A 17,135-nucleotide genomic window follows, 5' to 3' on the forward strand; every position below is an offset into this window, starting at 1 on the left:
AAACCCAACATTTCAGCAATGGCATTTTCTGACTGACATGAGGCAGAATTTCTAGTGATGTATGGTTTTATGAGCACACCAATCTTCTGACCTAGCACAAAATATTTAGCGTGCCACATATTGTTAATAAAACGCAAGTTCAGTAGTGATCTGATATCTGATGAACATTTTAATTTTTTTTTTTTTTTTTAAATTCTGTTCTTCAAATAAGGAAGACCCCAAAATGCCACCTCTTCTTCAAGACAGGAGATCAGCTAAAGGTGAAGGGATGACCATGTGCAGAAAAGGCTGTTGCCTTAATCTTAGCTCTGTCAGCCAATACTTATTCAGTTGATCTGCAATGAGCAGAAGACAGGCTTCAGGAGAAAATTAGAGGAGGAAGAGGTGCAGTATTTTATTCCCTGGCTTTATAGTTCACAGCAGAAGATGCTTACATGCACATTTTCCTTTTTCTTCTCTCAAGCTTCTTGATGTTCAGCTTAAATTTTTGGATTTTTTTGTTAATTGTCTCTCCAAATTCAAACCAGATATCTTCATCCTGACCTTAACTCTGTTACTAGGCCAATTATAACACATAACTCTCAGTCCCAACACTGAGGTTATATTAACAGGACTAATTCCTAAGTAACAGGAGTAGGAAGTGGAAAAAAAGTTTTTCAAAGATGAAAACCAGATTTACTATCAACCTAAAATCAGGATTGATACATATCCAGCTCTCAGCAGAAAGAAGAGTAGCACTCAACTCTCACAGTGTTTAGCAACCTAATATTCCAGTTCTGGATGTTGTTGCTTTGAAACAAATTGTGTCCCACTAAACCCCATTCTATTTCCTAATAAGCATTTTTAAGGACTGCTTACAGCAATAATTCTCAATTATCTAAAAATCAGAACATAGAAATTGCTCATGAAACATCTGGTTGCTGAAAATCCCCAGTGCAGACAAGAAAGCATTGTAGTACTTACCACACTGAAAGCTCACAAAACCCTGGTGAGTACACACAAGCACCACAGGGAGATGGAACTAATCACCCAAGCTCATTTCTAACAAAAAAACCATTATAAACAAACTGTAAAGAAAAATAATTTATGAGTATTTTATACCAGGGATATTTTATAGAGAGGTTATGTTGCTTCTCTATGAGAACAAGAATTTATAAGCGCTGATCCAATGCAGTAGATACATTGCTCCTCTTTGCAATCCTCTAATTGGAGGATTATTTGTGTTTGCAGATTCTCTTTTGATCCCAACCTTGCTTAAAAATGAAATCTAGAAACCATTTAAATTTATCTTTGACACATCATTTAATCCAAAAGAGATTAAAAAATGAAAACACCTGTTATATTGTGTCTTTATTTCTGGGGGGTTTACTTATGTTAGTAACTCTGTTTTCAGAGGGATTTTCTGATTTTATTAAGGAAGTTAAGAAAAAAAGCAATATTGCTTTTCCTAGGAAAAAACTGAATTTACCAAAGGCAGGCAGTTTCATTACAGTTCTGCCCAAAAAGCTGCTTGTCTTACACTTGTTTTTTTCTAATTAAGATTTCATTAGTAGAAAACAACAGTGTCCTGTGGCAGACCAAGAAAATGCTTCTGAGATTTATCATGATTTTATATATTTTAGCAAGTGAGAATTTTTTAACTTTTTTATTATTTTCTTTTTAATACAAGGACAATATCCTTATGACTTGGTGATTACAAGCATTTCTTGTATTGTATTGAAGTCTCTCTGAATTTAAGAACAGGTTAAATTAAACACTTGCCTCAGGAAATTTTTCTGCTTTTTAATACAAATGTATTTTTTTCTTGTAAAACTTATTAACTGAAAAATATATTGGCATTAAGAATAACTCCAGATCCTTGTTTTGCTTTATGGGTTATAAAACTATTAAGGAATGTTATGTTAATATATTTTAACTCTTACCAACTACAAATTAAACCCTTGCAGTTCGTTGTTTAGCTTTTTTTTTCCCCTATTTTCATAAAGCCAGTCCTCTGGCCTGCAAAACCTGTTAGGAAGGGAAATATAAAAACAACCCAAAACTCAAATCTACCATACTTACTATCAATAAATTTGTTGACACAATTCAGGAATTCCATAGACTCAAAATAAAATCACAGTCCTTTTTCTCCTTTCAGAATACAGCCTCTTAATCCAAATAATATCAGAGAAGTTAAAATTTAGTCCATTCATCTGGCAAATGTTTCCCTCTGTTTCATAAACATGCATATCACAGAGAAAAATTGTTCAATTCAAGGATTTTTAACATAATTAGAGTGTAAAAAATCATCATAGAAACACAGTCATTCTCAGACTTAATAATGTCCTTATTGCAGTGTTTCACATTTCCATAAATCAAAGATTTAGCAAAACCAAATTGTGCTATAACCAGCCAGTAAGTACAGGTAATTGTCTAGGGGGATTGTAAAATAGAAATTTTTGTAGTAAAAACTATTATGTTACAACAATCTATCGACAAGTTGAAAGCAAAATGTCATGAAAATTAGAAAGAGGACATGGGGGAAAAAATGTGTAACTGCTTATCAGAAATGCTGGTTTCAAAAATTCTGTGACTACTGTAAATATAAAATAACCTATCTAGAATAGCAGAATACTACAGGCACCATTTCTTCTAGACTTGTTTACAACCTGTAGAATGCTTCCTTTTTGATATTCTAGTTAATGTTATGTCCTATGGGAAGGAAAAAAAACAAGTGCTAAAGTATATGATGACTTTTTACACAATCATAATTAATCATCACATTTCATTAATAAATTATCAAATTCTTGCAAGCTGTCCACAATCTTTGTCATTCTAGTTTGCATATTTTACAATGGTGGAATAACATTTTAAAAAGTTTGAATAGGCACTTACTGGAATTACAGTTAATCCTGATACAGTCTAGATGGGGAAGAATAGATGAAAAATGAAAATTTATCCTTCAAGGTAATAGCTGCAGACATCCAATAAAATCACAGTCCACCCTTCCGGGGACAGACACATGCAAATATGGCCACTCCATATCATCAGTCTTTACATACTGTTATAACCCAGATATACTGCGATAAATCATTACCAATAGAAACGACAAATAGGGTAAAAATGGCCAATTTCAAACAAAGCTACATGGTGACAAATCTAAGTGAAAAGTCAGGATTAAAAGTCAAAGATGCTTAATTGAGGCAGGCTGCAACTTTCTCCCCATCTGTGAAAGAACAGGTAATTTCTCTCAGTGCAATTAGAAAGTGCTCCGTCACAATGGGTCATAGAGCAGGCCAGGCCACAATCAGACACCTTGGACAACTTGCGGATAGTATAACCTCAAAGGCTCCTCTTCAGAAGATAAGGATTGACACACAGAGCTTATCACCCAGACCCAGAAATAAGGGGTTGTGGGTTTATATATCCTTAATGTCTAGATTTTAGAAATTAACTATGACTACTTTAAAGTTACAATAATACAGAGAAAAAAATCATGTATTTATAAACACTCATTAGAGAACAAAGAGAATCCTTTCTATTTCGAGATTTTCTTGCCTGTCTTTAAAAAAGAAAAAAGAGTAAGAATAAAAAAAAGCGGTGTCAGAGGAATAAACAATATTGTTAGGTCATGGATTTATTTACTTTTTATTGACTCTCATTAACTACAGAAGTAGGCAGTAGGTGGTGTTTCGTATGTAAAGTGAATAACCTAATCTGTGTATGATTCTCTTCTGGGCGACCTACATTTATTTATTATTAAAAAAAAAAAAAATAGCCAAAAAGAAAATCAAGCCCCAGACCCTACACCACAATACTTTGTTTGTACAGCTACTCCTGGTTTACACCTTTGAGGAACATGTATACCATCAAACCTAGATTTTGTTTCCATATAGCTGAGTTTGTCATGTGTCGTCAACCGCATCAGAAAAGTGGTTGCAAACAGCCGAGGAGCAGCACCTGCACACCCCCTTTACAGAAAGCACTCGGAGCCTCCCGCCGCAGCCTCCGTGCAGGAGGGGACAGGCAGGGAAGGGTCACCGCGACACCCTTGCTCCTCCTCACCGCTAAACACCAGGGCAGCGTTTCTGTCAGTGACCCTTCAATGAAGTGGAGGGTCAGGTGATTGTTTTCTTACCCCTCACTTCCCACTGGTGCTTTCTACATCTGTGACTAAAGCAAAAAAAAAAACTCCACTCCCTTTAAAAATAGCATCCCCCTGAATGGGAATAGCTGCACAGGATGTGCATTTTCCTCCTGCTCCGTTTCAGGTCCTGACTTGGACTTATGCCACTTGCATAGCAGAAGCACTTTTATTTCTTTACTTACTTTTTTTAAAACCAGAGAGGATCATAACCTGACATTTTGTCCATCATATTTTAAAAAAGGAAACCAATGGTTTTTTTCTTTCTGTAAAAGGGCTTGTGCCTCCTGTGTTCACAAGGCTGTTTGCTGAGGGCCGCAGTCTTTGGGCATTGAAGGGTTGTGTTATCGTTCGATACTACAAAAAATACCACTACAGAATTGTTTAAAAAAGAGGAGATGGACTTAATACAGATTTGACACCTAAAAAAAGGAGACCAAGAAATCAATCAGTGGGAATATCTAACGGCAACATTTTCAGTGCTAAAACCATAAAGTCTTTGATATATTTGCATGTCATCGATTAATTGGTGGAGGTAAAACTGAGCTGACCTACATATTTGTTGTTTCGGTTTGCATATTGAAATTGTGGAATTACTATTCTGAAGAAATTGTGGAGGGAGACCAATCTTCCACAATCAAAAAAAAAAAAAAAACAATTTAACCAAAATATACCACTGATGAACTTGTCTTCTTTTTTTAGAATACACAACAGTACATAAATATTGTGATGGGTAACGTTAAGACTAAATAAAGAATACAAAAAATGCAAAGAAAAAAAAGTTGTAATAATGGCTGTGTATTTGTGTACATATGCAAATGCCACATTGATGTGTGCTTATATATCATTTCGGTTTACTTTTAATGTTAAAACAGGCTGTTTCATAAATGTTTGCAAGCAAAAATAAAAATGTAAAGAAAATGTTAATTTCTTGGAGGAAGAGGTTGTTACCTAGGTTGACCGTTAGCTTAACTCGTCCTGCATCCAGCTCTAACCGAAGGGTATCTGCAGATTCCCTGGAAGTTGTAGCCATTAAAATGCCATACGCTCGCTGGGACCTGAACCTTAAAGAAACATCTTCGGCTTCTGTGTGCATCACAACAGGAAGCTGTATTTTCATAAACATACTTCCATCATAGCTTAAAATTGTTGCCTCTGGAAACACAAAGGAGAAAATTGGTTGTTAAAGAATTATGCTCTGGCTACTGAAACTCCTTAAAGGTAAGATGGTAAATGTATATTCAGTCAGCATGACACAGAAAAACTATGTCTTATTTTTCATTATTATTACTGGAAGACACAAGGGAAATCAGGTTTGGAGTTTTTGCTAGGGTTTGTTTTGTTTTTAAGTGGCATATCTTGGTGCTTTTTAAAGAAACTAAATTGTTCTTTAATGACTCAGCCAGTCATATGTGCATCTTCAATGAGATCAGTAAAATCACCTGTAAGGCAATGCTTGAAAGACCAGGTCTGTACTGCTCAAAATAGGTCATATCAGTAAAAAGTATTCAGATAACCTCAACAGCGTAACAAAAGCCCATGCCTGACTGTCATTCCCCTAGATAACCACCTTAGAATGCTCCATGTATAAATCTATTGACATTGCTACAACTATGGGTTGCAATTGTCATACAATGAGCAAAAATCCTCCTAAAATGCATGAATGTCCCCAGCACACTTTGGATGGGGCACAGGTTGTTCCACGACTACAAAAACCATGGTATAAACTCAAAAATACTTATATTAACATGACAGCCTCAGCAAGAGGATTGAGACTGGAATTGGCATATTGAGGGTAACATCTTAAAACCCCCAAGACAAGCAAAGAACTGTCACTTTCAGACATTCCAGGAAACCCTCCTGGCCACAGGCTCTGGCACAGAGCAGTCACAGTCTGTTAGAGTCCAGAGCAACCAGTCACAATATTTCTTTTTCCAGCTTCCAGGCTGGTAATGAGAAAGGTAGCAAAGAGCCTGCATTTCTGCTCACGGGGAGGCACTACAGTTCCTGGAAAGCAAAGGAAACATTTCTGAAATGCAAGTCCATTTTGGCAGGACAATCAAACATTGTGGGCAGAGAACACCTATGGGAAACTTCTCTATGTTTCAGTTTGCCTTGGTGTAACAGAGACACTTATCTAAAAGTTCATTGTGGTGTCAACATGCAATAATATTTTCAATGACTAATACTACTGACACCATGTTAAGTAAATATTACAACTATGTTTGCCAAAATTGTTCCCAGCACATATCTTGTATGCTGCTAAAGGCAGATAAGCTCTTCAAGATTTCCAGCCTACATGATCCACAGAAGGGCAAAATGTTCTACTAATCCTGTGAGAGGCAAAAGTGATAGATGATATTTTCATTAAACAATCAGAAAATGGCTTGGGTTAGGAGGAACATTAAAGATCACTCAGTTCCACCCATGTCCCCTGCCATGGGCAGGGACACTTCCCACTGTACCAGGTTGCTCCAAGTCCCATCCAACACAGCTTTGAACACTTCCAGGGGTGGGGCATCCACAGCTTCTCTGGGCAACCTTCTCCTGTGTAAAGAACGTTAAAATCCCCCAATACAAATTTGGAGAAAACAGTCTGATGTTGGGGGAAAAAAAGTGGTTACTGAGACTGCTGTGAAAGTCCTTAGATGTACACAGGTTATAAGAATGCATTTACAGATTTGATGACTTCTGACTATGCAGGTAATCATGCTTTCAGCATATTTTAAATCTAAAATTGTTTACTGAAGTAGATTAAATACTTGGAACAATTTGAAAAGCAATTTCAAGTCAAAGAGTTTTCAATGGAAGGTGATTTTCCTTTTGGTAGTTTGGGGTTTTATTTGTTATTTTGGGGGTTGGGCTTTTGTGGGTTTCCTTGTTTGTTTATTAGTTTTTTGGGGGAAGTCATGAACAGGAGCTTTCACTTCCTTCCTATATCTAGCTCTCTAGTCCACGCATAACAATCTCCCAAGATTTTTATCAAGGTAAATGTAACTGAGGTTACGTTTACCTTGAATTCCAGGAAAAAATCCTAAATTACATACTAACATAACAGAAAATAAAATGTATTTTGTCTATAAAAATCCAACACATTAATAGCACTCAGGGTTTTCACATACAGAGCAAACCAAACTTTCATCAATGCTAGAATTCTGTTACTAACAAATTATCTTAGGATGATGTAAAAAAGAGAGCTGTCAGAATCAGCACTGCTACTTTTTGCCAACTTTAATTATTCCAGTTGGATGTTTTTTGAAAATTGCAGAAAAAGAGAGAAGGAACTTAATTTGAGACTTAATTTAATTGGAGATAGCCTGTGAGTAGCACTATGGTGAGCAGGCCAATTGTAATTAGACACTTGATCCTCCTAAGGCATACTGTGCCAATATTTTGGGAACAGATGTTCCAAGAACAGACCAAAGATACTGAAGAAAAGATCAAATGACCTAAAAGCTCTAGGCAATGAGGAAGTCCTCTCATGTCAACTAGCTCCTTTCAATATGTCAATATGCCCTTTCCAAGACAAAGCTTTCTAAATATGAAAGCATATTGTGGGAGAGAAAAAGGGAAAAAAAAAAACAAACCAAACCAAAAACCCCAAAAAACTCTTCTACAAACTACTAAAAAAAGAAAAAAAACAAAGAAACCCCAAGCAAAACCAAAGCCAGAAACAAAACAAACCAAAACTGCAAAGGCAAATGGAGAACAACCAACAAATAAAAAACAAACACAAAACCAACCCCCAAAAAACCCAAATAACAAACATAGCAGAACCAAACACAAAACTGGCAGGAATGGATTGCTAATTTACAAGGCCTGGTCAGTAAGAAGATGACCTGAATGACAAGAGGCACCAGTTACAAAAACCTTGAAGGAACAATTCAGCTAAAAAGATGCATTAATTTTTGCCACTTTTTTTTTTTTTTTTTTGCACTTTGGGCCAACTAATTCCAAGGAGATATCTCATCTTTACATGAAATCTACACTGCTAAATATTCTCTCATAAGTGTTGGCAGAATGTCTTTTTTCTCTCGTTCAGCTTTCTCTTAATTATTAGATGAAAAGATAATAGACTAAGAGTTTAGCTCAGGATGTGCTATTCATTTAAAGAAAGAAGGAAAAGAGTAAGAGCTTTACTGCCACTTCACTGTTAGAATCAGTGCCAAAAAGAAAAAAACAGCAGAAAATCCTTATAAAATATTCACTGACTTTTTTTGGTGGCATCAGATAAGTGCATGCAGTAAAATTATTAAGGAATATATGGCATTATATAGTACAGGGATTTATATAAAAATGTTTTATTAATTAATTCTTTGACAGTTTTATAAACCTGACAGTTCAAACTTTTCCTGCTTCTGTGGTAAAAACCAGCCAACCAAAACACACAAATGAACCAAACTCCAAAACAACCCCCACTGAAGGGTTCAGTCCCCCTCTCATTTTTTTATTAAAATCTTCATGGCTAGATAGTCTTCTTTTCCACATACACACACACATCCCACCTCAATTATCTCTATGTCTAAAGCTAAGGATGCACAGATCAGTACTGACATGAGAGGAGATTCAGGACCTTAATTTCCACTTGAGCTGGAATTACCTAAATTGCTCAAGAGACAGGCACCAACTCTTCTGGAAACTTTCCTACATCTGCTCCTACCCTCAGAAATGCTGAACTGGATATTTTTAGAGTTAAGCAGAATTGCCTGAATAGATGCCATTCTTCAATTCACAGCCTATTTAAATTAAAATGAAACAAGTATGGCAGTGGAATTTCAGGGTTCTTTCTAATAAGTTTTGGAGTCAAGTTTGAGTTGTTTTAAGAACATGATTCTTGGCAAGTACAAATGCCTATTGCACATAATTCAAGAACTAAAACAGGATCTGGTTTCCCCTGGACCTCTTGTCATGCCTGTGAAGTCCCAAGGAAAGGATTATTAATTTTTTCCCACTTTCTCAGTTTCAGTGTGTCTGCAATAATTTGAGAGCCCTATTGCATCCCACAAAATCAATTCTAAAGCATGAAATCACCCTCTGTGTCTGCTGTCACTAAAATCCCCCACAAACTTTGCCCAGAAATGACAGACTATCAGTCCAGAGTCATGCCAGGATATGTATGAGCAATCTGGATCATCAATAATCAAGTATCCAGGTTTGCTCTCTGATTCTGTTTTTTTTCACCAGTACAAGTAGAGCAACAATGTCATGCCCTAAAAACTCTCCCTAATATATAATTACCCTAATATATAATATATATATGTGCAAAAAAATAAATACATATATGTGTGTGTGTGTGCATATGAGATTTTACTCCTAGAAATTGTGTTAGTATTCAAATATATTGGCCAGTGCAGTACAAATATATTTTTGCTAGTACAAGTAGTGAAACAAAATTAAAAATGCTTTAAAAATGCTCCCTGATATTTATATATATGAAAATATAAATGTGTATGTGTGTGTGTGTGTGTGATTTTACTCCTAGAAATTATGTGAGTATTCAGATATATTTGCTGCTACTAAGTCAAATTTGAACTTTCTGTTCTCTTCCCAGGTGTTTTGTGTTTTCTATATGGCATCTTCATTCCACTTGGGCTCAAAGCTGCAGCCTTGGAGATTTATAGGGAACATTTCCACCAATTTGACAGAAACAATTCTTTGTATGTGATTATTTACTGGATAATGTGTGAATAGAAGCTGAAATTATTCTTCCCAATTCCTACACTGGTATTATATTTCAGGACTGAGGTCCTAAGCCACACTGCAAGTTTGTTACAACTTTAGCACATAGGACCAGTCAGTTAATTTAAGACAGTGATGGAATTAGCATAATATTTAGAACACCTGATTCTTGGCATCTATCCTCATACCACCTCTATTATTCTTCATTTAAAATTTTAAAGCATCCAGGTGTAAACACAAGAAATGAAAGCTACATTTCTTTAATGTGCATATGTGTATGTAGGGGTCTGTGCTTGCACAATATGGACATCTACACATACTCTACTTTAAACAGATTTTCTTTTCAGAAATGTCACCTTCATAAACCTTTGTTTGCATGCTTACTTTTTCATATCCCTGTTTGATGACTTTATTGATCCAGTCAAAAGAATACACCTGCAAAAGGTTTTGCCAAGAGGCAGTCACTCAGTGATCCACAAAGTAAGCGAGGACACCAAATTATATTGCTGTGACGTCTGTCAATCCATCTGCTAGAGTTCTCATAGAGTTTTCACAGATTATGCAGATGTTTAACCTTACTGAAAACCAAGAATAAAATCAACTATAACTTGCAACAGGATAAAATGCATGTGGCTATAAATATACGTGTGTGTACATATACATATATAATTTTAAGTATACACAAATTAAAATAGACCAGAGTGGTGTTCCAGGGGTTTTGTGCACTAATGTGCTGAAATTATTTCAGGTTCTGTATCATATACTAAATATCCATGTGTGGATGTTAGCATGCCTAATTCAGGTGAAATAATATGAAAAGAAAAAAAATGGCAGTAAAAAGCAGCCCTGCATTTTTTTTTTTTTTAGTTAAGACCCCTTAATGTTACATATTCTAATTGTTTAATCTCCAGTATTTTATTCTAAAGCTTTCTTTGTGAATCTGTATTGTTTGTTGAAATGAGTGTGTTCCCCTTTTATTTAAATTAGATTGAACAATTGTAAATGTGCTGCTTATATCACCAAATACAAAAGTTTATCAGCTCCTACACATGGGCTGTAGTTATAATAACTTTGTGTGGTAGGATGCCAGCACGACGCTTTCAGAATCCCAAAAGCTATAATCTTATTAATGCATGACCACTTGGGATATGAATATTACTGAGAAGAGATCTCCTTTCAGAGCAGTTCCCTCTAGAGAGGGAAACAGGGAAACCCAAGAGCAGGAGATGATCTCATAGTGCTGAAGTGCCACACATATTTCTGTTGGACAAGAACCAAATGTTGCTGTGGAGGAGCCAGCAGCACCATTCCAGTACCACCATTCCCACCAGGGGAACGCGTTACATCGCGCCTCGGACATGCCTTTTCCCCCTTCCCCGGGACCCTGTGACTCTGATCAGATAACCCTGGAGCCCTCCTTCCTGCCCCGACAGGGTTGGCGGAGAGCCAGGGAAGCCCTCCCTGTCCAAAGCCTAGATAAACCCCCGACATTTCCTGTTTGTTCTCTTTTGCCCCGCTCTTTCCCTTGGACATCACAGAATAAAGAGAGCTGCACCAACATATGTTGAGGTAAGAGCCTCTTGTGGAAATCTTTGCCATCTCCTGATATTCCTCCCCTCAAAGCCTCGGATCTCTGGGCTAGCCTGATAATTTAGGGGCTGAGGGGGCGAGGGGGGAAACATCAGGAATGCACCGGGAAAACAAAGCCTTAAGCTGGACAATGCTTGAAAATAAGGCATGGGAAATAAGAGGCAAACGTTTCTTTATAAAACATCACCACCTGTCCAAGGCGAGTATGGAAAGCTGCTGCGGTGATGCCCGCTTTCCTTTCTTTGCAGATCTGGCTGTGTTTATGTCTCTAAGGCACATGTTTCCTGGCTTTTCCCTGGAAATAAAACGCAAGTGCGGCTCTGGCTGGAGCCCCTGTGTAATAGGCGGGTTTGGCCACAGGGTGGTACACCAGCCATGTCTAACCGAGGGCTGCGGGATGCGCCGGACAGCGCCGGCATCCCTCTGCGCCGCCAGCAGCAGCCCGGAGAGCTCAGCGCAGCTGGACATCAGCCAAAGGCATCAACAGCCGGAACAGAAACCCCGCTGAAGAATCTGAGAGAATCGTCCTGCAAATGATGGTATATGGAGTAACCGTACTACATAAATGTACTTATCTACTGACGTACAACTTAAAACGTTTATTCGGGCTTTAATTCTAAATAGCACATTTTTTATCTGATTAACTCGAAAAATTAATCAAATTAGATGAAAAGAATTTTCAGTCAATAAATTTAAGGTTTAGATTTCAGGTTGAAGACAAATCCAAAGAAAATACCGTGTCAACTGTGAGATGAAAAAAATACAACTCCTGCTATTGAAATGCTTTCTATTCCAATAAGAATAAAAATTAAAACCTTAAATATTAAATACATTTCTTTTTATTGTTTACCTCCTTAAAATATTTCATTACCACACTGCAATTTTAAATTACAGGGTTTTCTATTTATTAACTAACCTCAACATCTGCCATCCTTTACACTATTCGCCTTTTCAATTAAATAGAGTTTGTCACCTTCACTGTTACCTTTTCTAGGCAAGAGGAATACTCAGATTTTAGGTAACTTTAGACAGTTTCCTTGGGTACTTGTATCTTTTCAAAAAGAGATAAGTAAAAAATATTATTTTTTATTGACACTTTTTTTTGGCTCATGTGTGAAATTCTCTCCATGGATTTAAGTGATGCTATGGAATTCAAAAGCAAATTTAATTATATACTACTATTGACTTAAATAGGCAGAGATTAAGACCTCAGTTTGGAACTGAAATATGACAATTTAGCTGATGCCTTAAGATTTTAGACCAGACAAAACAATTCCCCTGGGCCTGGAATCCAAGGACACCCTACAGCCTCAGGCCCTGAAAAGCATTAACAAAGGTGAATTGGGGGATGCAAACTGGGGTATATGACTTCATTATCTGAAGCTGCATTTGGAGGATTAAGCCCCGATATGTATATGGACAAAACTTATATCTGTCTGAAAAACTTGTGACCATGGTCCATCTTGGATGTGGCCTCTGGGAGGCTTTTACTCTGCCCAAGGTGTATCTATTGAGGGTATTTAACAAATACCCACTTTATTCTCTTAACTTTGTCTAGCCTGTGTTCTAGGTAGCCACTTCAAGGCATCATAGCAATGCAATAATATTCAAAATTGCTTTCACAAAGCTTTTCAAAGCTCAGCAATGTATGACGAGACACAAAAGGAGGCATTTTCTAACAGCTATTCAGCAGTACTGACTCTGTAATAGCCACTTAATACTTTTTCATGCACCTTAGAGTCTCCTCTAAGATCTTTCCTCCAGAATTGCTGCTTTGTGACTCTAGAGCAGGATTCTATCTCACATCAAGAGAAATCAGTGATTCTTTTTTTACCTCAGGACAGTTAATGATAGCTTACCATTTTTAATCATTGTACAGGATATTATTTATTTTATAGCAGTACTTTTTTTTTTTTAATATATAAAAGCAGAAGTGCAGTCATCTCACAGAACCTACCTCTTTCGCATGATCTGCCAAGGTACCCCGTGCCAGAGCAATCACACACATATCTGTTCCACCCATCCCTGCACACACCATTGTTCTTACAGGGGTTGCTAAGGCAAGGCTTTGCAGTTTCTCTTGAGCATGAGGGTTTTACTCCAGCTGTGCTTTGAATTTCAGCCATCTGTCGAATATCTTTGCTTTGACCATCAATAAATAAATCTCGAATGCAGCCGACGTATCCATAATTGAGGAGTGCTGTCCACACTTCTGTTGGGAAGACCAGGCCTGCTTTATTTTCTGGTAAGCCTCCAAGATACAAGTCATCATCCAAGTCAAGGATTTCACTTTCTCCTGGTGCGGTGTATGGAGTACGTAATGTGTTCACAGATATCGTCCCTGAAAAGACAATTTAAAGTGTGATTTTCAAGATATTTGATTTTGGCACTGCTTCTTTTTACTCATTCATCTACATGTCACATTATCTCCTGGCAAACAGCTGTAAGTGATGCAGAGGTATTTGTATTTCTACAGCTGTAGAACAATAAATACACTTCTGTATTTCAATTGCAATGTAGTCCGGAAGTTAATGATCTAAAAATCCTTTATGCACAACACTGCATGAACACAACAGGAAAAATCCTAGTCAAAATCCCCTTACCCATCTCCTAGGTACAGGAGGAATGAAGTTCATAGTTATTTTCAGGAACATCCTCTTTGTGCAACAACAACAAAAATATCTTCACTCCCTCATATGTATTTCAAAGCCTTAAGTCAGGGTTGTGTTGATAGGTTGCAACCTGGGAGGCAAACCTGAGTCTTTGGTTTGGGCCCAAAGACACAGTATTTTAAAAGACTCTCATCACTTCCAGTAGGCTTTGGATAAGACTTTGTTTCTTTAAGTGCAGAAGGAAAATGCTCTCATCAGCTGCCAGGCAGGCAATCATTAAGAAGGAAGAGATGTGGTCCTGGAGGGAAAATCAATGCCTCTGATATTTATCTCAAAATGTGTGCATGTAAAAATGAGAGGGAGAGAAAATGTATGCAGACCTTCAGGAAACCAGAAATATCTTTTCCATTTTAGTCTAAAAATTTAATAAACAAAATTGAACCTAAAATAGAGCTCTTTTTATGAAGTGTCTGAACAAACAAAATCTAATCATCAGCAAAGAACCTTTTTTTGGTGGCACTTTCTTTAAAATAATGAGGTATGCAACACCTACAATTTGAATAAGCAGAAAAACAAATTTAGTACATGCAGTCACAGAGCATACTTATGCCAACCAATTTTAATTTTATTTCTAAGTAAAATCACTTGGCAAAAAAAAAAAAATTCATGTCAATCCTTCACAGAAGTGATTCCTTATCACTCTATGTGGGTACAAAAGCAAACAAAATGTAAATCAAAATATTATATAGGTCACAAAATTATTCTGATGACCAGTCATATCATGCTGCACTGTTCTCTGCTGGGCATAACACTGAAAGTGTTTATTGGTAACAAGACACTGAAGAATTGTATTCACCATGATGAATTTAGCATACATATATATACAAATTGAACATGATTCACCATCTCCACTGTTAGCCTGAAACAGATTCCAGAAGATAACACTGATTACTAAAAATGCTTCCACTGTGGTAGGAGTTGTGCATAAGAAAAAATTCACACTTTACACAGCATACATACTAAAATGTGAGTTTTAAGCAAACAAAGGCAGGTCAGAAAAAGATCGTTCTCTTACTTGAGTACAGCCTAAAATTTAGCCTTCTCTTTTAGCAATGGACTCCTGTGGAAGCTATATCTTTTCTGTTCTATTGTTGGTTCAGTAGGTTAACTTCAACAACATTGACAGAATGAATATCTAAAGAATTTGGATCATTAATAAAAGCTGTTTGGGATAAAGGTTACAGGAGGTCCAACTCCATGTGAGACTTGAGATATGGATTTTAGAAACAGTCTCCTTGCTGTCAGAAGAGAACTACCAAGACAAAACAAAGGCTTGCACAGCAGTTTTTCATCTTTATAAGCATGTTTAAAAAGTGAGGATGTGGTCAGTTTTCCCTTTTATGTATTCTAAGAAATGTTTTCTGTGGCAGTTGAATAATCCCATAGATATAAAAGTGAACTTCCAAGAAAGTAAGAAAGAAATAGACATGCTGAAACAAGATACTTTTTCTTCCAAACTTCCATCTGTTTAAAACTACTAAGACCATTATGGTTTGCTAACTTTAAAAATTTGTTGTTGCTTCTCAGCTTCTAGAATCAGAATTTGCCACTCATATGGAATGCTTGCTATGTTTGACCTTAGGTATGCAAGCATAAGCATTTTGAGATTTGATTAATCATCCAAGTCAAACAAGGACACCTGTGAATAACCTGCCAAACCAAGAGAGACTTTTCAGAGAGCATCCTAGGGTATCAAGAAGGATGGCTAACAGGCAACAGATCTTTTCTTCTCTAGAGACATTAGCGACACTGTAAATATAAATTTTACTTGTCCTCACAGTGTTTTTTACTGCTATTGTTGCTTGCTGCCATCTGTTGATGTACAGGCTAATTTAGGAGCAAACACTCTAAACCCATGTTCAGGCAGCACCCACTCTTGCACCCACACAAGTTAACTCAGCTGCAGCCTCCAACAGCAAGCTCCAGCATGTGAACAGTGCTGCTTTCTGCTGGACAAAAATGTTCATGTTTTCAAGACGTTAACAAAGAACCCTGAGAACTCCTTTTCTATTAAAAAAAAAATCTACTATGCCATGATTACCTTCAGCTCACAGAAGGAGACAGATAAATTTCTGCTAGTATAGCTGCTACTCGGTGCTCCAAGTGGAAGATTTGAAAGCACAGAAGGCTTAGGAAGGTGAATGATAAGGGAAACTGGTGACTGTAAAGTGATAGATTGAAGCAGGAAATTTTTCTCCTCTGTGTCATAAAGGATTACTCTGAAGAAAGCTTAAGTATTATTTTGAATAGATGTCAACAGCTTCCTAAAGAAATGAACTTTTTACCTTCCCAGGTAAAAGACATGAAACCCCATAAAATACTCTGTGTGAGAAGTCCTCTGAAACCTTATCTGAAACCTTGCAATCGTGGCACATAATGGCTGTGGGTAGAAAAACATGACAGGCAACTACACAGCCATCACTGCTGATGATATCCAAACTACCTTTTATGTCTCTGACAGACAGCACAAACTTTACTCACTAATTGCTTTGTAAACACAGCTGAAAAAAGAAAAATCCAAGTAAAATAAGGGAACATAAAAATATTCCAAAATACAGAAAAAAATTACAGAGCCTTTGAAGCATCCTACAACAAAATGCAGAACTCAAGTTCACAGAACCTTGGCCAACAGAAAATAAACAATGGTTCCATCAGCACCTTTGGATTCACAGTGCACCCAGAGCTGAGACAGAAGTGGTAGCACATGCTGTTTCATCTTGGTGTGTTTTTGATGGGGGAGGAGGGTGTGTGATTTTTTTTTTCCTACGTTTTCTTGTTTATTGCAGGAGTTTGGTTTTGTTTGTTTTCCCGTGGCTTATTGGTGTTTTAGTTTTTCTTTTTTTTTTAAGTCTATTATCTTTCTTGAGGGAAACTTTCTGAGTTCTGAAAATGTCTCAAGTTGGACCTCATAACAAAGGGAAAGGCTGCCACATAAATTTGGGACTGTGAAGCCTTTGATAGACTTCAATTCTACTTTCTCTGGGAATTACAGACAGATTAAAAAGAATTGTTTTGGTGAATAACCAGTGTGCTCCAACCCTTTCAGATGTTTCTGCTCATGAATGTGAAGG

The 17,135-nt window shown here is 36.9% G+C and overlaps 1 protein-coding gene across 31 annotated transcripts in view; it reads right to left on the reverse strand.

The window, feature by feature from the left end:
- NRXN1 (neurexin 1) overlaps positions 1 to 17,135 on the reverse strand; it is a 669,257-nt gene that overhangs the window by 379,379 nt on the left and 272,743 nt on the right. For 21 of the 31 annotated variants that reach the window (XM_077781934.1, XM_021540205.3, XM_021540201.3 and 18 more), the window contains 3 exons: positions 13,350 to 13,733; positions 5,075 to 5,278; positions 2,875 to 2,901 (listed from right to left, as the gene is read on the reverse strand). In XM_077781934.1, the coding sequence (XP_077638060.1) occupies positions 2,875 to 2,901; positions 5,075 to 5,278; positions 13,350 to 13,733 (615 nt within the window). The remainder of the gene's footprint in view (positions 1 to 2,874; positions 2,902 to 5,074; positions 5,279 to 13,349; positions 13,734 to 17,135) is intronic. The other 10 variants (XM_021540200.3, XM_021540221.3, XM_021540220.3 and 7 more) reach the window with 1 other exon arrangement.

Source organism: Lonchura striata, chromosome 3 (genome assembly GCF_046129695.1).
Source record: "Lonchura striata isolate bLonStr1 chromosome 3, bLonStr1.mat, whole genome shotgun sequence".
Classification (NCBI taxonomy): domain Eukaryota; kingdom Metazoa; phylum Chordata; class Aves; order Passeriformes; family Estrildidae; genus Lonchura; species Lonchura striata.